The sequence below is a fragment of the Acomys minous genome (assembly GCF_964271855.1).
Source record: "Acomys minous genome assembly, chromosome: 13".
NCBI lineage: Eukaryota > Metazoa > Chordata > Mammalia > Rodentia > Muridae > Acomys > Acomys minous.
In genome coordinates, this window is record NC_140495.1 from 2,660,443 (window position 1) to 2,683,411 (window position 22,969).

The 22,969-nt window shown below is 44.5% G+C and overlaps 1 protein-coding gene across 4 annotated transcripts in view; it reads right to left on the reverse strand.

Moving 5' to 3' along the window:
- Positions 1–22,969, reverse strand: part of NKTR (natural killer cell triggering receptor) — a 38,903-nt gene that overhangs the window by 4,542 nt on the left and 11,392 nt on the right. For 3 of the 4 annotated variants that reach the window (XM_084754466.1, XM_084754465.1, XM_084754467.1), the window contains 9 exons: positions 21,912–21,999; positions 12,256–12,285; positions 11,621–11,766; positions 10,355–10,577; positions 9,165–9,320; positions 7,007–7,094; positions 6,259–6,404; positions 1,474–4,320; positions 568–669 (listed from right to left, as the gene is read on the reverse strand). In XM_084754466.1, coding sequence (XP_084610592.1) covers positions 568–669; positions 1,474–4,320; positions 6,259–6,404; positions 7,007–7,094; positions 9,165–9,320; positions 10,355–10,577; positions 11,621–11,766; positions 12,256–12,285; positions 21,912–21,999 — 3,826 coding nt within the window. Of the gene's footprint in view, positions 1–567; positions 670–1,473; positions 4,321–6,258; positions 6,405–7,006; positions 7,095–9,164; positions 9,321–10,354; positions 10,578–11,620; positions 11,767–12,255; positions 12,286–14,960; positions 14,989–21,911; positions 22,000–22,969 lie in introns of those variants that run through there. The other variant, XM_084754468.1, reaches the window with a different exon arrangement.

The following is a 22,969-nucleotide window of genomic DNA, read 5'->3' on the forward strand; positions in this document are numbered from 1 at the left end:
CATCACCTTGTGCTTGTGGGCACAGGCCACAGTGACAATCTAGACATTTTGTCCATCAAAGTGAAAATACAGTGAAATCCTATAAGTACTGTTTTTATCCCAAGTGTACTGGGTTTTCTTTGTAAAACTTTTGTATTCTGTAAGAAGGTTATACTTTATGTAGTTCTCTGGGGAGACTCTCAGCTGGAAGGAAAGGGAAAGGCCACTTACGCGAGGGGGCACACAGGAAATACCTCACGGCCAAAGGGAGAGCCCCGTCCCTGGAGCACACACTTCACTCTTGGTGTCCTCGCCAGAACCTGTCTTAACCCCCAAGTCCAGAGGTGGCTGTGCTTGTGGCCCCTCAGTAGCATCCCTGCGTAGAGGAGGCACAGGGCATGGCCTCTCGGTGCTGGTTCCTTGCCTCACGCGGACACGATCCCAGCAAGGACAGCAGAAGAGTTCCAGAATCCCAAAAAGTGGGGTGACAACAGTCCAGTGTGGTACTGGGCAAGGACACATCAACAGCTGTCCTGCTCTGTCCCAGAAGCGGTCCCCACACAGCAGGGTGAGAGACCACGAGCTCACCTGTGGCTATGGAAACTTCCGTAGGAACTGCTCCGGCTGCGGCTGCGGCTGCGGCCTCTGCTATACCAGCCTCTGCTCCGACTTCTCGAGTAGCTTCTTGAGCTGCACGGGATGGGTGAGAAAGCAAACAACGTGTGCACCCCCACTGTTGGGATGGGCAGTAGGGCAGGAGGGGACACAAGCAGGGGGAGGTCGCTTACAAACTAGGCTGGGTGGACACGGTCATGTACAGCAAAGGAAGAGATCCAGAAGCCACCAAGGGTTGCTCGTAAGACTGCACTAGGTGCATTTACATGCCCACGAACACACCCACTTATTGGCTTCCTGCTTCCCCTTGTGACCCCTTCTCTTAGCTTTCACTGAGCTCATTCTCTGTACTCTTCAGTCGATCCTGAGGACAAATGCTGGGTGGGTCCTCAACAACAACCTGAACATGGTCACAAAGCCTGACTTAGATGTGTGCCTTGGACAGCAACTCTGCCTCTACGGCCTGGACCACCTCCATGTATAAAAGGGTAGTACATCAGCCACCTGAAGCCCTGCAGGGTCTGCTCAACGGATTCTTTGCAAAGGCATGGCAACCTGGGCAAGACAGCCAGCTACATCACACCTGTGAATGTGGAGAACTCACCACCAGCCACGGCAAGACCGTTCATTGTACAGGTGATGAAACTAGAGATAGTGACGGTCTTTACAGCTGAGCCCACATCACCTGTCCTGACACCCTGGCAGGCCCACTTCCTATCTACGTCCTCTACTGGGAGCTTTGGTCATATGGACTAACACTTTTTACTCCCTTGTCACAGACTTGAGGACAGTGACCACGCTTCTAACGCTGGTGTTCTCCTGAGCTAAATGACAACAGATACTCCTTGGGGGAAGAAGAGGAAAAGGAGTATTTCTTACCGGTAAGATGATGTGGAACTTCTAGATCGACTTCTTGAGTGACTATAGGAGACAGACCTTGTTCTGTGTCGAGATTTGGTTTCAGATTTACTTCTCGATCTGTGTGGACTTCTGGACTGGCTATCACCATCTTGACTAGGAGTCTGCTCATCACTGGAACTCTCTTGATTCCGTGGCCTCCGGTTTAGGCGTGCTGTCTTTCTTACTTCATCAAAGAGAGACCCAGGCCGAACTTTATTTTTGCTTTTAATTTCTATTCTCAAGCCTTGTGGTTTGACTTCAGGCACATTAGCCAATGCCTTCACATCCAGAGCACTGGATGTGGTTGCAGCAGGCACTGCCAGATTCCCTACACCTTGCAGTGGCTTCCACTTATCTGTGAGGTTCATCTGGTTCTTCTCAGCCCCCTCCGTCTTTCCAGCAATTTCTACAGGGCTTGCTAAGCTGACAGAGCTGTCCTGTTTTCCACCTTCGCCCAAGGTTTTGCTTTCAGGCTTACTGCTTTCTTGCTTCCCTCCTGCTCTGGGCTGTGCCATGTGCTCACCCTGCTCTGGAACACTGCTCACCTCTGGGCTGTCCGTTCTGTGGTTTGCTAAAGGGTATGCCCCCTCTCCCTTGGCAGGAGAACTCCTATCAGGGGTACAAATCTCCATGTTGTCATCTGTCTGAAGCACGTCCTCCCCTCCGCCTGGGGCATGCTCTTCAATGTGCTGGGTGCTACAGGGGTAGCTGGTGGCATTCTCCTGCACTTTCGGCGGTGCAGGGCAAGAGCTGGGGTCATGCTCACCCTCTGCAAGTGGGCCCTGCTCTGAAGAACCCCTTTTGGGTTTGCTTGCACAGCTGCTTTCCTCACAGGCTTGCTCTGGCTTTGGAATACTGTCTTTTGCAGCTTCACACTTGTCAGAAGCATGCTTGGTCTCTTTTGGCTCCTGGGCAACTTGCTTTCCACTCATTTCCTCGTCGTCGTCGTCACCGAACTCCAGTGGAGGCTGCCAGTGGAACGCCGGCTTCCGTTTTGGGGCCTTACGGTTTTTGTCCTTTTTGGCTTTCAGTTTCTCTCTCACCTTTTTTGTGTGATACCCTTTAAGACTACCCTTTGGGTGTCTTTGCTTCTGGGGCTCCACTCTATCGTTCCCCAAGTTGGAGCAGGAACCCTCTGACTCAGAAGCTGAAGACCGTGGTCTCCTGGACCTCCGGGCCCCATCACTGTCAGGCAGAGAAGTGTCTGCTGAAGGTCTGACTGGGGGTTTGGCTTTGCTGTGACCCTGACCAACCTCTGACGCGGTGTCTGAGGAGGCTTCCCCCTCCTCCTTATCAGAGCACGTCCGGGGATCACTCTTCCTGTTCTTAGTCACATCTTGCTCTGAGTTTGATTCAGAGTCCCATTTACTCCCAGCACAGCTCTTCCCTTTGGGCTTACTGTCGTCTCTAGAGTGAGCAGAAAGGCGCTCTGTCAGAGCTCTCTTTGTAGAATGAGGACACTCCCATTCAGGCCTGGCGTGTCCTTCTCCTCTGCCCTTCCCCGGCTTATCATTCACGACTTCCTTCTCTGGGACTGAGTGCACTCCTTGAATGCGTGACGGTTCGCTGTCTGAAGAGTCCTCTAAAGACAACCTGCTTTCACTGTACTTCCTGTGACATGAGGACTTCTCTCGGCCTCTGACATATCTGCTGCCAAGTGTCTTTTCAGAGCTGCTGTGGTGCCTTTTATTTGAAGTGACACTTTCTTTCCCACGGGATCTGAGTGTCCTCTTGGCTCGTCGCCGTCGTCGTCCATCATTGCTGCTAACAGAAGTGTATGAAGATGACCTAGTGCGCTGGGAACCATCACTGTACCTATTTTGTGAGCGAGACCTAGAGGATGGAGACCTGGACAGCGAGCGCGACCTCGTGTAGGACCTGCAGGACGACCTGCTCCTACAGGACCTGCTCACTGACCTTCCTGAGCTCCCGGAGCTTCTGTCACTGTACTTTGAATAAGCGCTCCCATCACTTTCTGAGTTGTTTTCTCTTTTGTGATAGGATGATGCACTTGCGGTCTCTTTAGTATTTGCTAAGCTGTATGTGCTTTGGACGGGCAGCAAGTGGGTTGTTTTGGCCTTCATCTCCTGAATCCGCTCGTAAGAGGGCTTCCAGGGCTTCTGTCCAGGCTTCCACCTAGAAGGGGGCGGGCTGTCACTCAGTGGTATCACAGGAATATGTTCTGCTGCCACTGGCTGTACCAGCACATTTCCATTCTGTGGCATCGATGGTCTTAAAGGTTCTGTCTTAACTGGCTTATTTTCACTCAGCGGAGTGGGTTTTTTGGGTGATTTTGATGCTGTTCTTCGGTGCCCTGACCTGGAACTAGATCTGGACTTTGATCGGTTGTGAGACCTCGATGAACACTTTGACACGGCCCTCGATCGCGAGCTCCCTCTAGAGTCTGACCGTGAGGGGGACTTGGACCTGTAGGTGCCCCTGCTTGAGCGGGTTGAGGCACTCCGCTCATCCTTGTCTGACCTAGACCAGTCCTGCTTTGATGAGCGATGAGAGGACGAGGAGGAAGCACGGCATCTCCTTTCTCTATCACAAGAGGACTTCACTCGGCGGGAGGGAGACCTGGAGGGCTCCCAGGCAGGGGGCATAACCACTCTTCTCTTCTTCGTCTGTCTGTGTCTTCTGCAATGTTTCTGCTTTTTAGATTTTTTTTTATGCTTAAACTTCTTTTCCTTTCTGCGTTTCTTGTGGTGACCGTCAGAGTGTCTTGCTGTACTAAGATCTGAATAACATCCATTGTAAGACCACGATCTAGACCTCTGGGACAAGCTTCTTTCATCCCATCGGCTTGAACAAGGGTCACTTAGCCTATAAGGCAGGGGCATAACGTGCATGCAGTTATTTGTGAACACTTTCTGTGTCTTACAACACATTTCTTACTAACAGAGGCCCCAACTCCACCAATACATTTACATGAACCAGAGTAATGACAACTATTCACAGACTCACAAAAGATCCTTGTTTTTAAGTGAAAAGTTGTGACAACCACACTAACCAACCCTGAGTTCTGTGGAGACACACAGCTCCTGAAATAATCTGCTGACACCAAGCAATCTCACTTGTCTCTGTAGTGCTGGTCACCATACTCAGGATCTCATGCACGCTAAGCAAGCACTCCACTACAGAGCTAGACACCCAAGCCTTGATTCAATGTCATTTTTAAGAGTTTTTTCTCATTTTTTTTTTAAATTCATGTGAAGAGCACCTCAGGTGTCATTCCTAGGAACACTAATTTCTTTCAGAGTGTTTCTCATCTTCCTAGGGGCCAGCAATAGTGCTGGCCCAGCCCCTATGGCCCAGCCCCCAAGGCTCCTCCTGCCTCTCCTCCGCAGCACTGGGGTATAAAGTGCTTATTTACACCGGCACTGGGTATAAAGTGTTCACTGCTACACCAGCACTGCGTATAAAGTGCTTACTGACACACCTAGCTTTGCACACATAATTTGGTGTCCTCACACTTACAGGGCAAGCCCTTTACCAACGAGCTCCCTAATCCCTTTCCTTCTTTGGAGACAAGGTGCTATTATGTGGCCTAGTATGGCCTGAAACTCACTATGTTGTCCAGCTGGCCTTAACCTCCCAAGTACTGGGATTACAGAGCCATCAGGCCTGGCTAAAAAAGCTGTTTTTCTTTTTAAAATTTGATTATTTTTGAGATGTCTCATTATACAGCCCCAACTGGCCTGGATTGTACCATGTAGACCAGGCTGGCCTTGAACTCACAAAGATGCATGACCCTGCCTCTGCTCCCCAAATACTGAGACTAAAGGCAAGCATCACAGCACCCAGCTCTCTTTTCTTTTCCTTTCAGAGACTTATTAACTATGTAAGTCACACAAACACAGACATGTCTTAGTGGAAAACTATTTAAATGCTGGCATGACAACTGTATACTCTCCACTTCATTGTGGACTTAACACTTTCTCCTAAGCTCCTAATAAGACAGACATCACAGGCTGGAGAGATGGCTCAGCAGTTAAGAGTACTGTCTGCTCTTCCAGAGGTCCTGAGTTCACTTTCCAGCAATCATATAGTGGGCTCAGAACTGTCTATACAAGGGTTTTTTTGTGTAGCCTTGGCTGTCCTGGACTCACACTGTAGACCAGTCTAGCCTCAAACTGACAGAGATCCCCCTGTCTCTGCCTCAATGAGTCCTGGGATTACAGGCATACGCCACCACACTTGGCTAAATAAATAAATCTTTGAAAAAATAAAACAGAAATCAAATACAACTACATGAAAACTGACAAAGAATTTATAATCCAGGCTTGCAGATGAGAGCCCTCGGCACCACCATGTCTGTGCTATTCTACAAAGTGGCTCTTTGCCTCTTCCTTTTTGCATTCAAAACCATTCTAAGATGCCTGTAAAGAAACCAGAATTCCCCCATGAAGAACTACTTTCCCACAAGCTACTCTGAAGCCAGGCCCTCTGGAAAGAAATGACTACTCCTACTCCACTGCAGGGCACCTCTGTCTTCAGAACATGTTAGAGTCAGAAATTAACTCTCATGCTGTGCAGGCTCTCCTAGTGGCCAATCCTCCTACCTGTGACTAAGGTGCCTGTCAAGTCAGACATTACCATGTGATGCCTAAAACCAAATCACTTCTCAGCTAAGAGTCCATTCAAAGGCTCAGCACAGGTCTCGGTGGCAGCAGTGCTGCCCTGGCGGCCTGCCACCTGGCCATCGTGACTATGCCCGCAGCACTGAGCCCCGGCTGTGCTCACACCCCGGCAGGTGCTTACTTGTCTCCTTTGCTCCACTTCTCTCCGCTCGGTGGCCTGTAAGCTCTCAGCCTCTGCATCTCCTCCTTCCAGTGAGGAGGAGTCTCACTGCTGTCGTCATCTTCCGACTCAGAGTGGGATCTTGACCTTGGAGGTGTGTGATAGCGCTTTAAACAGAGAGGATAGTAGTGATTCTAAAAATGCCTCTTGTGGGACAGAGTCGGGTAATAACGTTATTTCAAATATAAAACATGGAGATGCAGAAGCAGCAAGACACTCATCTGGAATCCTGAAAAGTCCCCTCTGAAGTCCTTACACATTCATGAGCTTCCACTGACTCATTTTTTAAAAGAGGAACAATTCATTCATTCATTCATTTATTTATTTATTTATTTATTTATTATTTATACAGTGTTCTGCTTGCATGTAGGCCTGCACACCAGAAGAGGGCCTCAGGTCTCATTATAGATAGTTCTGAGCCACCATGTGGTTGCTGGGAATTGAACTCAGAACAGTCAGTGCTCTTAATCTCTGAGCCATCTCTCCAGCCCTCCATCACTCATTATTGCCTGTACTGCATCACTGGATAATTAAATATAACTACAGCTGTGTCTACTAAATAGCGGTACCTTCCCAAAACTAGGGGAATTAAAACAATTCCTTGAGTAGGAGAAATAGTCTATCTAAAACTAAACCTTTGATTATTAAAATGTTAAGAAGTTAGCATTTAGATAAATAATTTGAAAGAAGAAAGCTTTAATATACGTACAATTGTGCCTCTTCCTTTAATTTTCCGTCCAGACTTTGACACAGATGGCTTCTGATCATTTACAACAGGTGCAACATCTGGGATGTTCCTGAAAAAATTGTTCTGACAATTAAAAATGTGTAAGTGGTCATTAAAGAATGTCTTCCCAACGTTCAGAGGCAGAACTACAGTCTTTACAATATAAAGCTTTATACTTCATGGCATGAGAATAGCACAAAACTCTAAGGTCAATATCAAGTTTTATAGGTGCTGAGTCACATCTATCCACACATTTCTGGGCTCACTCAGCTGTGGGGTGCACCAACACATCTCCAGATACAGCAGTGACTAGCATTTCCTGTACCACAAACATGACCCTGCAAAGACGAGGTGGGTGTACGAGCTCTCACTGTGGACTGTGAGCTAACAGCTGAGAACACTAACCTGAGCTCTAGATAGGAGCGACTCTGCCCCAGGAGAACTCCGTTCATCCCATTCGTAATTATGTATTTGGGGGGGGAGGAGGTGTGTTTTGTTTTGTTTTGTTTTGATGAAAGATTTGTTTTTTGTTTTTCAGAGACAGGTTTCTGTGTACCCTTGGCTGTCCTGGACTCGCTTTGTAGACCAGGCTGGCCTCAAACTCACAGCAATCCGCCTGCCTCTGCCTCCCGAGTGGTAGGATTAAAGGCGTGCGCCACCATGCCTGGCTAAATGAAAAATTAGTAAAGGAAGCAAGTTAACAAGCAAAGAAAAACACACTGTGAAGGGCTGGGACTCAGCTCAGCTCGGCTTCTCAGCTCTTTAAACTCTTCCTCACAGGAACTTATGACGTACACCAGACACTACAGCACTTCTGCTCACACACACGCTCTTCTCTCCTTCTCCCTCTGTATATGTCTCTCATGTGTCTAGGCCCTGTTATGTTCAGGACAGACATCAATCCTGTGGGCAAAGGATCTCTCCAGAGCTAGGGCTACGTGCATATGCTACCATGCCTGGCTCACATCCTTTTCTTTCCTTCCTTCCTTTCTTTTTTTTTGGGACAGGGTTTTTCTGTTTCTCTGTCCTGGAGTTGCTTTGTACACCAGGCTGGCCTAGAATTCACAGAGATCCGCTTGCCCCTGCCTCCCCAGTGCTGGGATTACTCATGTCCTTTTAATATTTCTGAATTTAACTCTAATATACAAAGTACATTAAATAGTATTTTCTGAGACTAAATCTAAAAACAGTGCAGGGAAACTAACTACAATCATATTTATGATACTAAATTGTATCTCCAGCTACTGTGTAATTTACTTTGCCCTATTAAATTTGAAACAGATGGGGCTGGAGAGGTGGCTCAGAGGTTAAGAGCACTGGCTGTTCTTCCAGAGGTCTTGAGTTCAATTCCCAGCAATCACATGGTGGCTTAAAAAAAAAAAATCATGAGATTTGGTTCTGCCTTCTGGTCTGAAGGCACACAAGCAGGCAGAACACTGTATAAACAATAAATAAATAAATAAATCTTAAAATAAAAAATTGAAACAGATTTCACCACTTAGTTGGACTTAGAGCTCTATTCTGAAAAGACTCAACTCTTTAACAAGAGCCAATGCAGCAAGATCAGTAATATAACCTTCCCAGACTTCTAATAAGCACTTCCCACCCTGCCAGGCATGGCAGCCCACACACCTGCAACCCTAGTACTCTGCAGAATGAAGGAGAAGGATTGCAAGTTCAAGGCTAGCCTGTGACAGTGCACACCAAGCAGCAATACAGAGCCTCCTGACAGCCTTGCCCCATCTCCTTTACCTGCTCTTGTGCTCAAGCATGGATTCTGAAAAAGAGGTGCACACCATTCATTAATTTGTGTGTACTCTTGAACATGGGTCATGGTGAGCGAGTATCAAGTTGCAATGAGCTGACAGACTTATCCATTTCAGAGAAAAAAAACCAAAACAAAACCACAGTGTAACAACTAAGCATCCTTGCTGACAGAGCTGGGCATACTAACTATCCAGGTACTGGGCCAGCGCCAATCAAAGGAGGCAGGGGAAGGCAGCCGAGTGGCAGCACCCTGCTCCCCCTGCTTCTTGTCTACTGCACTGGGAGCTGCTCCTCTGCAGAGAAAGCATGAACAAGATGCTTCTGTCAGGTCCCGCACAGAGTGGGTAGAGTCACACGACACCAGCCTACTTACGGCTCAGGCTCCACTTTGATAGCAGGCATATCTCTTCTAAGTAAAAATCGGTTCTCGGGAACTGGAGGAATCTCTTCTGGGCGGACAACAGGCTTTTCTCTTTTAGCATTTGAGTCACCTGATCTTTTTTCATTCACATCACTCCTTTCAGAATTACTAAAATAAATCAAGTCATCAACTTAGATGTCAATGCTAGTATTTCATAAAATAAAGGCACATAAAACAACAGCAAAACCCTAAGTGTTGATTTTATATAATATATATATATATAATATAAAAATCAATGAGGTAAAAAATCCAGAGCAAAGAAATAATTTAAAAAGAAAAATGAAAAACAGAAAAACCAAATACTAAAATTTTGAAATAGAACTTGTCAATTATTCTAAGTATAATGCTTTCCTTCTTAAAAAACCTTTCTCTGTTTGCTCACTTATTTGTGTGTGCTGCTGTGGCGCGTGCCACAGTGTGGCTATGAGATAACACCCTGTGGGGATGGCTTCCCTTTGCACCACGTGTGTCCCTAGAACCAAATTCAGGTTTGGAGGCTTGGCGAGAAGTCCCTGAGCTCAATGGCCCAAGTTTTGCTTTAGGGAGAATCAGTTTCCTCCAGGGTGTGGCCTCTGGTACCTGCCTGTGCTGCAGTGGGTAGCCCTGTACCCCTGCATAGACAGGACACAGTACGTAGACTCTGAAGGTTATTGAAAGAAAAAACCAACAACAAAGAGGAGGGCGATGTAGTGAGTGGGTAGAGAATTCGAAGGAGGGATTAGGAGGCGGAGGATCAGATTACTTTGTAGACATGTATGAAATTCTCAAAAATTAAGTAAAAAATACTGAGGATTAAGAGAAAAACTTTCAGACATTAGGGCTGGCAGGACGGTTCAGTGAATAGACCCCTCTGGGAGAAAGAGAGAAACGGCGCCTCCAAATTGTCTCTGATCACCACACATAGTGCACTACACACGTCTTCGGATACACAAGACAGAACTGTAAAACTAAAAACCCAAAACCAACCAACAAAACAACAACCCAACAACAACAAAGCGTGTCTAGAATTTATTTTCACCTGAAAACCACACCAAACTGATGCCCAAGCCGCTCTCAGATTGTTACATCAGTGTAAATCCCGCCCGCCCCCTCTACGTGCCGAGCTTACAGAGTGTCTGTGCGGCCCTGCCGGGCACACTTACCCTTCAGGGCTCACGGCCTGCTTCCTCCTTGGCTCCTCCGAGCCACTCGTCCCTTTCCGTCTCTTCCTGGTGTGTCTGACCTTTGGCCTCCTCTTACGTCTCCTCCTTCTGACTCTCTCTCGTTCAGCTTCACTTTCTGAGGATGATTCTGAAGAGGAAGAGGAATTGGAAGAAGAGTCCGAGTCTTCTGAATGTGTTGGTTTCTTCCTTTTTTTCTCAGAAACTTTGAACAGATATTAACAAAGACATTAGTACTTGAGTCCAGGGCACGTCACCTAGAGTGAAATCTGCGGCTGCTGACTATTGTGTTAATTGCTTCATGCATAGCAAACCAAACTAAGACCTAACTAAACTTTTAACCAGTTAAGTACAATACAGTTGTCTGCAAACTTGGAAAATACCAAAGCCCTTACCCAACATGAAGCCTGGATCTAAACAAGCGTGACACGTGACGAAAGCTGAGACAGGAAGCAAACAGTGTAAGGGAACACAGACACAGCCACCTTACGATGACGCCACAGCAGAAAGGGGCGCACAGATTTCTGACAAAGAGTGCTCTAAACACGAGGGTAAGCACAAAGTCCCCTAGTGTCATAATAAAGGTCAGTGTAGCTGAGGGCAGTGAGTGTGGGGAGGAGCCACAGGCCTCTGTGCTCAGGGTACCACTGCAGGTGCCTGGGCAGGAGGGATGCGGATGTGAAATGTGGCTTAAGGGGATCACTTTGGTAGCTACTTAAGGCAAACCAAAGTAAAACAAGGACGCAAGCAAGGAAATAAGTGGGCACACTCCTGTTGATAAGTGGTCCTAAAAAGGCCAGGGAGGGGCTGGAGAGTGGCCCAGGGGTTGAAAGCACTGCCTGCTCTTCCAGAGGTACCGAACTCAACTCCCAGCAACCACATGGCGGCTCACAACCATCTGTAATGGGACCTGGCGCCCTCTTCTGCAGATAAAGCACTCATATGTAATAAATAAATAGATAAATATTTAAACAAAACCAACCAACCAAACGAACAACAAAACACCAGGGAGACACAGATAAGGTAGACAGCTGTGAGTACACTGCAATAACCGAGACATAAGAGGGCTTGGATCAGACAGCAGCCGGGCAGTAGCGAGGAGGAGGAGCTGACACCATCTGCTGGTGGACAGGATAAACCATGGCATAGGAACACCAATGCTTCCAAGGTCTACACTTAAATTCAGAAGGTAGCTGCCATACGCTTTACACCTCTGTCTAGATTTCTCCGCCCTCTAAACTCTCTTACCGTCTTTTGTCAACTTTGTAGCAAGCACACCACAGTCAATAACTCGGACATCTGCATAAGGTCTGCTTGCAGCGTCCGTTTTCAGATTTTCAATCTGTTCAATTACTTCAAAACCGGAAATAACCAATCCAAAGACAACATGAACCCTGTCGTAATTCATAAATTCAAGACATAAATTAGTCTGGTAAATAATCACATTATGAACAGTAACTGAGGACAACTGCTGTTTAAAAAAACAAAACAAAGAAACATCCCCACAAAACTGGAAGCAGATCTAAAGCGTCATGAAGCAACCAGAAGGGAGTGACAGCCTGAGGTCACTTCACACTAGGAAGCAGCCGCAGCAGCTCATCTGGAGACAAAGGGGACACGGTGTCTGCTGCTATTGCAATGGCTCCCAGCCTTTCCAGGGTTAAGGACCTTTAAGGACCTGGTGCTAACAGAGTACACTTTACACTGAGAAGCCCACCCGGGGCAAGAGTGAGAGGCCCTTCAGTAACCCAAGGCAGGCTCTCAAACCACTGTGCCCAATGCCCCTGTGGGGAGAGCTCAGCTTTGAGAGCCTACCCTGTTGACCTGTCTTTCAGGTTCACCACCCAGACAACTCCCCAGGAGTTTAACCACTTGATGCTTACCCATCCAGGTGTGGAGCAGGCTTTGTAGTTCTGTACAATAAACATCAACACAAAGATGGTATCAAAAATGACGTATTCAGATGAAGAAAGCAGAGGTTTAAACACAGCACGTAGTGAAGAAGTAAAGATAAAAAGACAGAAAAATGTTAAGCATAATATACATCCAACTTTACAGACCTACATACTAATAATAGCAGCCATTTCACTTACTAAAAACACAAGATTACAATGAACTATAAAACCAATTCTAATCGAGTATATGATATAGGTTTCATTTGAGTTATAGAAAGAAATATATAGCATACACACTGAGGTTAAATTTAGTCTAAAATAAGAAGTCAACAAAAACAAACATTAAAACAAAACAAAAACTTCCCAGCAGAATTAGACAAGGAGGAAGGCACTGTCCCATGGGAAGAAGTGATGGACACTGGCCACACACCCACTAGGCTCTTTTGTTACTTAAGACTGAGCCAGACTGCATATCCTTTTTAAAAACAGGATTTCTCTGTGTAACAGCCCTTGCTGTCCTGGAACTCTCTTTGTAGACCAGGCTGTCCTGATACTCAGAGATGTGCCCACCTATTCTTTTTTAAGGCAGGCAAATGGAGGCGCCTCGGGAGTCCTGTCTACAGAACCTCCTGCCCCTCTTCTTTCACTTGAAGTGAAGTTTACAGCTCACATTCTGTAAATGCGACAGGAAGGGGCTTTCAAACTGCTTATGGTCCTTGTAGGAAAATGGGAAACGAGGGCGTATGATTGACATCTTCAATTTTCATGGCCCAGGAAACACCCCACCAGCTGCTCTGTGCTTGCCCCACTGTCAGGGTATCTGTGGGGTACACTTGGTTAAGGTATTTTGAACCCAAGTTGGTTTTCCCATAACATTTTCAAAGAACTTTACATGTGAATTGTAATGCAAAACTTGTAAAAGTGGATCGCTAGATGAGCATTAGACCACCAGAACCTTAAGTAGTAAGGATGAAAAACGTGATACAGACAAGGTTACTAGCTATCAGGCCATATTAAAGCAGTCCCTTGTATAAGAAAAACCCTTATGAATTTTAATGTATATTTTAAAGCCATTCTAAGACACATAAACAGAACACAATTTAATCTTTACAACAATGACAAAAACATCACTGCGCAGGAGTTTGTAATGTTTATACTTACTTTAAGAATATCCAGGTCTGTAAGAGGACTACAAATAGTATTTAACTTAAAATTTTTAATGTCAACTTAAGTCTCAGAACTTTAAATGAAGTTTTGAGTTTTAAAGTCACTAGTCTCAAATATTTCTTAGAAAATTGAGTAGAAATTAAGCCAGTGTAATTTTAAAAATAAAAACAGGTAACAAACAAAGGGGAAAGACATGAAGACAACCTACCACCACCTGGTGAGCACAGACACTCAACTACGAACCAAGCACCTGGGTCATGGTGACAACAGCTTTAAAACAAAAATGTTTCCCCAACATCACCAAAACAGACACTGTCTTAAGCTAGACAGAAACCCTTTATGAGAAGGCGTAGGGTGCTTCCAGAAAGGTAAAAGGTTGTTTGCTGACTAGATGTACCCCTCCCCCCTTTTCTTGGACCTCACTCTCAGACATCAGCATTGAGAAAAGCCTACAGGTTTTTCTAGCACACATGAAGTCCAGTTCAGCTGCCACCTTAGCGACAATGCCGTGAGGCCCTGCAAGGCGGCCCTGGAACGAACGTGGTATCTAGCTAGCTGCAGCAACACACACTCAGGCCACCTGAGGATGAAGAGTGATCTTAGGGCATCCAAGCCTGGGATACATCACCTGTCTCATGGTGAGACTGAACTCAGGTCGCTCATGTGTGCTAAGCACATGCTCAGCCACTGAGACACTGGCCGGTAACCAAGCTCAGGCCTTGGTGCACTGCGTCTCGAGCACGCCATGACTAGAGGAAAGAGCCATGTCCCCTGAGGACAGCTTCCAGTCTGGCCAGGGTCCAAATCAATGTCAATCATTTAATCTACCGGTACCTACAATTCAGGATCAGAACTATCAATTTGCACCTTAACTGGGATAGAATACACAGTAAGAACCTGGAAAATATTTCACAAAAAAGGAACTCGCTGGACCCGGGCCCACAAACCCCTGGCCTCCCTGCACAGCAGGCTCCGGGGCACTATGCTGACAGTACACACAACGGTCAAGCAGGTGACACAAGGGCAGGGAAGACACATGCTCAGAGGCCTTGCCCACCAACTCCTCACTCGTGACAGTGATGTGCATGCAGGAAGTCAGACTTAGAAGACCAGAGCCGAGCAGAGACGTGCACATTTACATGCACTTACTAAAACAGACCCAACAAAGCTTCAGTGCTCATAAGGTTCTATTTTCTCCTGTCACTTAGAGAATCTACTTAAAACAGTTACTGCAAGGGTCATTTAAGTCACCAGTTCTAGAAACTGAAAGGTACTGCTGTTGTCCCTAAGAATAAACTTACTTACAGTATCATCAGAGCAGTGTTTGGACCTTACCAGCTCCTAAAGTCCTAGTGTAAAACAGCTATGGTGCACACTGAAACCAAACTGTCCTTCCTGGGATAACCACAGCAATCAACACCCATTTTTATAAACCTTTTCCCCCCTTAGCATGTTTCAATACACACAACATTAGGATTAAAGAAACAAAGGCAAAGAAAGAGAGCCTTAGAGGAATGAGACATTACCTTTGGAGCGCACGATGTAACACTCTTTCTGTAAATTTTACACAAAAATGGCAAGAAATAAATTGTAATACACTTTTAATACAAGACTGAATTTATGTTTTAATATCAATATAACTTTGAAACTAAAATTTTAGAGTTTTATGCAAAGCAAGAAAGCTTTTAAAAATGGAGGGCTCTAAATTTTCTTTCATAAGGTATTTATGAAGAGACGAATTTTGTTTTGAAAAGGCCTTGTGGCGATCTTCTCAGACCCATGATATTTGATATATTTTAACACGGGGTTTAACAGCTCATAAAACATTAATTAAAGCTCCTTTTATAATATCAGAGGCTAGCTACGCCATCTTTCTCAAAAAGGTAATGCATCTTGAGTATAGACACAGATAGACAAATCTAAATACTGAGAGATTGAGACTTCTGGTAGAAGGCAAAGGTCCCCCCCCCCAAAAAAACCCTAAGCTTATATCATTTAAAACAAAACTTGAGGAACTCGGCCAATTCACTCCATTTTCATGCTTGCTTCTGCCTTTCCCATCCATTGCTGGCTGTGTGTCACAGCAGCAGAGCCCTGAGAGTGACTTGGGCGGGGTCTGCGCTGCGCTCACTGCTTGGTGCATGTGTTCCAGCTCTTAATCACTGACAAATTAATAAAAGAACAGTAACAAGGGCAAAATGGAAACATTTGGTATCTTCTGAGGCTCAAGAGGCAACAGAGGTGACAGTCTTAGACCACCAAGTCAAATCCTGGCCAGAGGATTTTGATTTCTATTGTTATTTTTTCCCCTTTATGAGAATTTATAACTCTGATGAATTTTAACTAATGAAACGAAAAATAATCAATGACTACACAAACCCAAAACCCTGTTATACCATGAACAAAAATTTGATAGAATTTTAGATATACTAAGTATTAAAATGTTATAAAAATTAAAATCTCTTATGTAGGCAAGGATACATGCCTTATTGTCACAAAAACCATTTGAAATCATGCAGTTTCCAGAGGGTAAAACAGAAAGGAACTTCAGGCCTAAAGTAAGGGGGTACTAAAAGCAACTGTTCTAATGTCACCGCTGACACACTCCAGCTGTCACAAAGCCGGGAATCCAGCTTGAGTGGCGCAGCTGGTGTTCATGCAGTGGGCAACCACAATGCTGTGTTCCCAATGCCACTCAGACATAGGAGTCTTCTAAATTTCAGCACTCATATTAAGGAAATATACAAATTATAGATGGATGCAACATTGCCTCTGACTGCTAACATGGGTATCAACAAACACTGAATAATTCTAAGCGTGGTGTTGAGATAACATCTGATATTCAGTCAAAGTGGTGCTGAGGTTCAAATATCACAAACTCTTTTCCTCTCAAAAAATTTTGAAACTAGCACGAAGTTATCACCATCTCTAAAAACCAAACCAAACCTAGAGCAACAACAAACAAATCCCAGTGGGCTGAGGTCATGACATTTACTACCACTTCCTTTCACAGATTTTGACTGTGTGAGACATTCCTATCCCAAATTTACTTCTGCTTGCCAAAGTGTTTCGACAAAGATTTATCAACTCCTTCAATAGTCACCTATTTCCTCTACTTGCTTCCTACCTCAGTATGACATTCCCCTCTCATTTAGAAGAGCTACTTGTCTGCTTCTTAAATGATAGAACACCTAGGAACCGGGTGGTGGTGGCAGCAGCGGGTGGTGCACACCTTTAATACCAGCACTCAGGGAGGCAGAGGCAGGCAGACCTCTGTGAACTCAAGGACAGCCTAGTTTATAAAGCTAGTCTAAGACAGCCAAGGCTACACAGAGAAACCCTGTCTCGGGGGTGGGGGTGGGGGGACATGAAAAAAATAACTAACCACACACTCCCATTCAACAACCTAAATTGTGTGCCCTTTCCCTACTTATGACTGCTGTAATAAACAGGGAGCCGGAGACATGGCTCAGCGGGTTAGAGCACTTTACTGCTCTTCCAGGACCGTTTCCTAACACCCACATGGCAGCTCACAACCAGCTATGAGAAATTCTCAGAGGACCTGATGCCTTCTTCCGGCCTCCAGAGGCACTGTATCCATGTGATACACAGACACACACACAGGCAAAATACGCACATACACAAAATAAAATGAATAAAAATAAATGAAGGGGAAAACCAGAACCATATATATAAAAAACACCAATGGGTGCGGTATGGTGGCACATGTCTTTAATGACAGCACCTAAGAGGAAGAGGCAGGCAGGTCTCTGAGTTCCAGACCAGCCTCAGTTTAGAGATTTGGCACCTAGATTTACAAAGTCTGATCACCAGCACTGAGAAAAAGAAAAAAACAGAAATCTTATTTTAAGGTTAAGTTGGGCTTTTCTGTATTATCTTGTTTTCATAAAAATTAGCATGACCAGAACAGTGGCCAGTGACAGCCTATTCTTTGAAGCCATAAGAGGCCTATCCTGGGCTGGAGAGACGGCTCTGTGTAAGAGCACTGGTTGCTCTTTCAGTAGACCAGGTTCAAGTCCCCAGGGCTCACATTGGCTCACGACAATAAGTCTAGTCCCAGGGGGCTCCAGCACCCTCTTCTAGCCTTTAAGGGCACTGTATGCACATGGGACACAGACAATCCACGCAAACACTCATACGCAAAAAATAAATATTGAAAGAAAGAAAGAAAAAAAAGGTCAGCACTGACAAATATTTTAGTCGCAGCTGAGGGAGGGGCTGCCACCGCCCCTGGGTTAGACAAAATGAGTCCAAGACTTTTTGAGGTGCTTTTAGACTGGTGAAAATTAGGTAGCTACAGAATAATTTCTTTTAGACAAGAATGTTTTTATACAAATCATTCAATTTATTCAGAAATGTAAGCTCTTTCTGTAAGACATGCTCTTTCTTCTATGACATTTTTTCTGCCAAAATGTTTTTAGTTTACGTTAAAAGCAAGGCCCATTGAGGCTAGGTAGACGGTTCAATGGGTGTTCCCTCTGTTACGCATGAGGGTCCCTGGTTTGAAAACCAAGTGTAGGAGCATGTGCCTGCAACATCAGCAATGGGGAGGGCAGAGAAAGGAGGACCCCTGGGGCTTGCCAGACAGCCAGCACAGGAGAATCCAGAGGTCCAGGGTCACGGAGAGATTGTCTCAAACAAACAAACAAAAACAAGGGTGAGGCGGTTAACAAAGACACCTGATTTTAAATTCTAACTTCTCTCCTCATGTAGTTGTGAGAACACACACACAGCTTTTATAAATGAAAGATTTTTAAAAATAGTAACTCAGTACAAAAAAAAAAATCCAGCTAAAACCAAGATTCCTTTTGCGTGTAGTCTTGTTTTGTTTCTGTGTGTCCTATGCTGACTTGGAACCCAGCCTGTCCTCAACTTCACAGCCCTTCTCCTTCCCACAGCCACGCGCGTGCTGGATCTCAAGTATGAGGCACCGCACCTGGCTAACACCAAGGTTTCCTGACAGCTAGGTATCAAGTCCATCCCAGGAAAGAAGTAAGTTATAAACTAGCCTTTCTAGTCACTGTCTTCCACACTGCTTTCCTGTCTTCTCAATGACTAAAGACAATAAAAATTAATACCGGATTTATCACTAACGACTGCCCTTTTCTTTCTCAGCAGAATGCCCCTGCCTCTGACACTTAACTACAGTGACTCAGAACACAGTGCTTATAAAGCCTGCACCAAGTCAGCAGCTTTCTTCCCCTGTGTGACAATTTCTTCCAGAAGGTGAGAAAGGACTGTAGAGCAACCAGGACTGGGCATGCTTTTCTTCCTTCCTCAGTTTCACCCTCTACAGAATGTAGAATCTGTTCCACATGATCTCTGAGCTCTGTCCTACTCTCACTCCAACCCACGCCTTCCCGTTGTCTGCAGTGCTAGTGATGAGCCTGTGGCCTTGTACATACAAGGCAAGCTCCCCATCAGAGGAAGGAACTACCCTATCCTTCCTGTTCTAGATTTTTTTATTGTTTTTTTTCTTGTTTTCATATTTGACCAAAAAAAAAAAAAAAAAAAAAAAAAGCAGAAAGTGACAAGGAACCACTAATGCAGGTTGGCGAGTGCAGTCCCAGGAGTCTAACTAATGTTTCAAAGTGAACAAATCCTTATTTCTTATTTCCTTAGTAGTTTATAAGGATGGAGCCACATATCATTTCCTTCCCATTTCTCAAGCAGCACTATTCCAAAGAATGTCTCTTCTTTTATATACTCTCTGAAAACAGAAGCACCACACTTCATACACCAGTCAATACAAGCAGTTAATGGTAAAAATTCTCTCCACAATCATAAAATATAAATATATCTACCTGCTAGTGTGTGTGTATATATATATATATTTTTTCTTTCGTCACACACAAAGACACAGAGTTATGACCAAAGAAAACAACTTGTGTAAAATTATGTTGAAGAAAACAGCGCACACCTTAGGAAGGCAAGTTGCTAAATTAAATCTGTGAGACTCAAGACAAGTTAGCACACAGCACACCAATCCACAGGACCACCATGTGCCACACTGACAGAACCAAACTCACTGGCCAGGAACTGTAGGAGATTTGTGGCACACAAACTGAGTCCTGTTTTGTGCAGATGTTTGCAGGCCCTTGCAAGGGCAATAAAACAGTCCATAAGACACACGGGAAGCCCCTCCCACACCACCCGTTCTGCTCAGAACTGCAAGCATGCATGGTGCCACACCAAGGGTGCGGTGACAGGAAGGAAGGCCAGAGCTGCTCCTGGGAAGCCCCTGGGCAGGCCTCAGCTAGGACTACACACAGCCAGCGACAGTGTGTTATTCTTTCAACACTTCCAGCGCCACGAGGACGGAGGCTTGCAAGATAAGAGTCTCAAAGATTTCTGCTCTATTGGCTGCCATCTCTGTCGGATCTATCCTTTCCATAAAAGCCAGGATATATTTTGTTGAGAAATGTGAACATTAGTTTGATTTTTATCTTGCCACTCATTGGGAAGTGGAATTTTCAGCCAGCTAAAGCAGCACACAGACACACAAGTTACCTTTTAAGAAAAACTTTGTGGGTGCACAATGTTCAATTACCTCCAAGACTGCAAACTCCTCTCCACAAGGAAGTTTCAAATACATTTTCACCAAATTAAAGACAGAAAGTTTCCTTTTATCATGCATTCAGTGATTTTAGTGCTATCTACAGTTAGAGAAACTAGCTTAAAATTTTTATTCGTAATTTATTGATTTAAATGTTTCTTTTGGCACTCCTCTTCAAACAGCAGTCCAGTGCAAAATTAGGCCACATAGAAAGCAGCAATGGCTTTTACTAAGTTTTCTTAGAGATTTACGTAGCTATTAAATAGTAAGATAAAGAGGATAGAGTAGGTCATGTCCTAGATTCTAACAGATGTCTATATGGAATGATGGCAAGAAATGACAACTGCCCGGTAAGGCATATTTTAAATGTGATGATATAAAAAAGAAAGTTTAGAGCTCTGTCCTGACCAATGGATCGTCAGTGTTTCATGTTCACAGTTCAGAGAAGCTTAAACATGGAAACAAAGAGGCCTCAGAGCGGACAGCTTTGGCATGGAGGAGTTACTTCAACAAGCTTCTGACAAGGCAGCTCTTTAGTTTGCACTGGCCCAGCCCCCACAAAGGCTAAGATAAGCAAGCACTGCAGTGAAGGAGTGTGTAACTAGCCGTCTCAGGCACGGTCACCCACCAGCTCTGCACTTTAGGACACCCTTGTACAGAACGCCCCGATCTGACCTGCTTCACATCATGCTGAGAATCCTTCAGACAAACTTAGAATGTGAGGTTCTTAGATGAATAACTGACTCTTTTAAAGACAGGGAAGTGCCATTCATATTTATCCATTCAGAAAGATGTAAAAGAAAACTTGTGATAAACTATGAGTAAGATATTTCTCCAACATACACAGAACAACAGAGATTACCACAAGTCCTAAGGTGCATGCTGGACAATTATCTTTCATATTTTATATGATGAGATAATACAAAAATAAGTTTAGATAAGAACTTAGTGTTTAGTTGTCTATGCATGTACAAATAAGATATGTTCTTTTAAAAAATATATTGTATATGACATACATGCATATGTAAAGTGTGTGTGTGTGTGTGTGTGTGTACATATGTAAAGATCAGAAGACCACTGAGGAGCTGGTTCCCCCCTTCTCCCTTTATGTGGGTGCTGAAGATCAAACGCAGGTTGCCGGCCGGGCTTGTGTGTCAGGTGGTTTACCCACTGAACCATATAGCCAGTCCAAAAGGTCTTTGGCTCTTGAGAAGTAAATTTAGTACTTATAAAGTTTGCTGAGTAATAGCTATACATTCTGGCAAAAATGACAGCCAACAGTGGGTTAATTCATTATGCACAGAGAACTTATAATTTTTGAGTAGTTAAAAATGCTGACTCACTTTTCTGTACCTCATCGGAAACACTGTTACCTCTCTCAGGGCTGGCTGGCAGTGAGAAAAGAAAACAAGGACACTCACACGATGGCTCTTGTGCCTCGGGTCCACCATCTGGACTCACCACATGGTCAATCCCCTCCCCCCAAGACAGGGTCTCACTATGGGGCTCTCTTATCTGTCCTGAACTCACTACGCAGACCAGGCTGGCCTCAAACTCAGAGATCTGCCTGCCTCTGCCTCCCAAGTACTGGGTTTAAAGGTGTGCACCATCACACCTAACTACACCATGGACAATTTTTGCCATATTCCAATCTAGGTTTTTAAACTGAGCCTTCCAATGAGGAAGAGGCTACAGTAACATTCTTTTCTCAGGATGACAGCACATTCTGAGAACACTGGCCTCAAGTTACAGTTTTAAGCTCCAATCTCCAAATCCAGGTGTGTGCTGCGTGCTGAAGGCCCTTAGAGATCACAGGAGTACAAGGGTATCAGCCACCCCATCTGTCTCATGAGCAGCGCTTCTCTGTGGAAGAGCTCACGCCTGCGTCACGCCTACTCACATGAAGAACTGGGAACCATTGGTATGCTTCCCTCGGTTTGCCATTGACAAAAGGAACGCTCTGTCATGTTTGAGAATAAAGTTCTCATCTGTTTGAAGAAAACACAAATTTGTTAGTCTCCAATTGTAAGCGGCTTTTAAAGTAATGCTCAAGTACTAAATTGAAAGCAAAGGATGAAATTCCTCTTCTGGTCAGTAAGTATTTGTCAATATTTAGAAAAAAAAATTAACTAATTAAATAACAAAAGCACAAAAAGGCTGAAAAGGTACTAATTAAAGCCTTGAGGAAAAGAGCAGATATTTAACACTTTGTACAAACAGCCTTAGAACAGTCACTTCCAGCAACAACGTATGTGGCTAAATAATACAGAAACTACTGACTCCAAGAAATTTTTAGAAAACTCTCTACAGAAAAAAGTATTTCCTTCATGTTTCCAATTAGCCTGACAAATGAGCTACACATAGGTGAGTTTTAGTGTGCCTAATGTCAGATGCTTAATGTTTATATGGTAAATGTACTACCCTACTGAAGTCAAGCGGGTCTATGAGAACAAAAATATTACATATGTTAAGTTTTAGGAAAATGTCAAATAACAACAGGATCACAAAATTACCTAAGGAAGAAAGTTATATAAAAATAACATTTTAAAAGGCAAAATATAACTTTAGGATACAAAACCATCTGCCACAGAGAGTAGCCACATTAAAGCAGCCCACAACATTAAGTGTAAGTTGCCACATGCCACTAAAGGGGGAAATTGTCACTTAGAGATGGCTTTAATTCAGTAGAAACATCTTTAAAACTGTAGAGCCATTTCACTCTGAAAGTGCCTGATCTCTAATATCAGGAGCTAAGCAGGGTCAGGCCTGGTAAGTATTTGGAAGGGAGAAAAATCTTTAAAACCAAATTTCATTTTATATTCATACAACCAAATTATAGAACTTTAAAGAAACCATCACCTTGGGGACAGGCTTCTGAGAAATAGCAGTGATCCATTTCCCCCAAGGAAATATAAAGGAAGTGCTGGGGCCCACGGTGAATCCCTGCAACTGACTTTT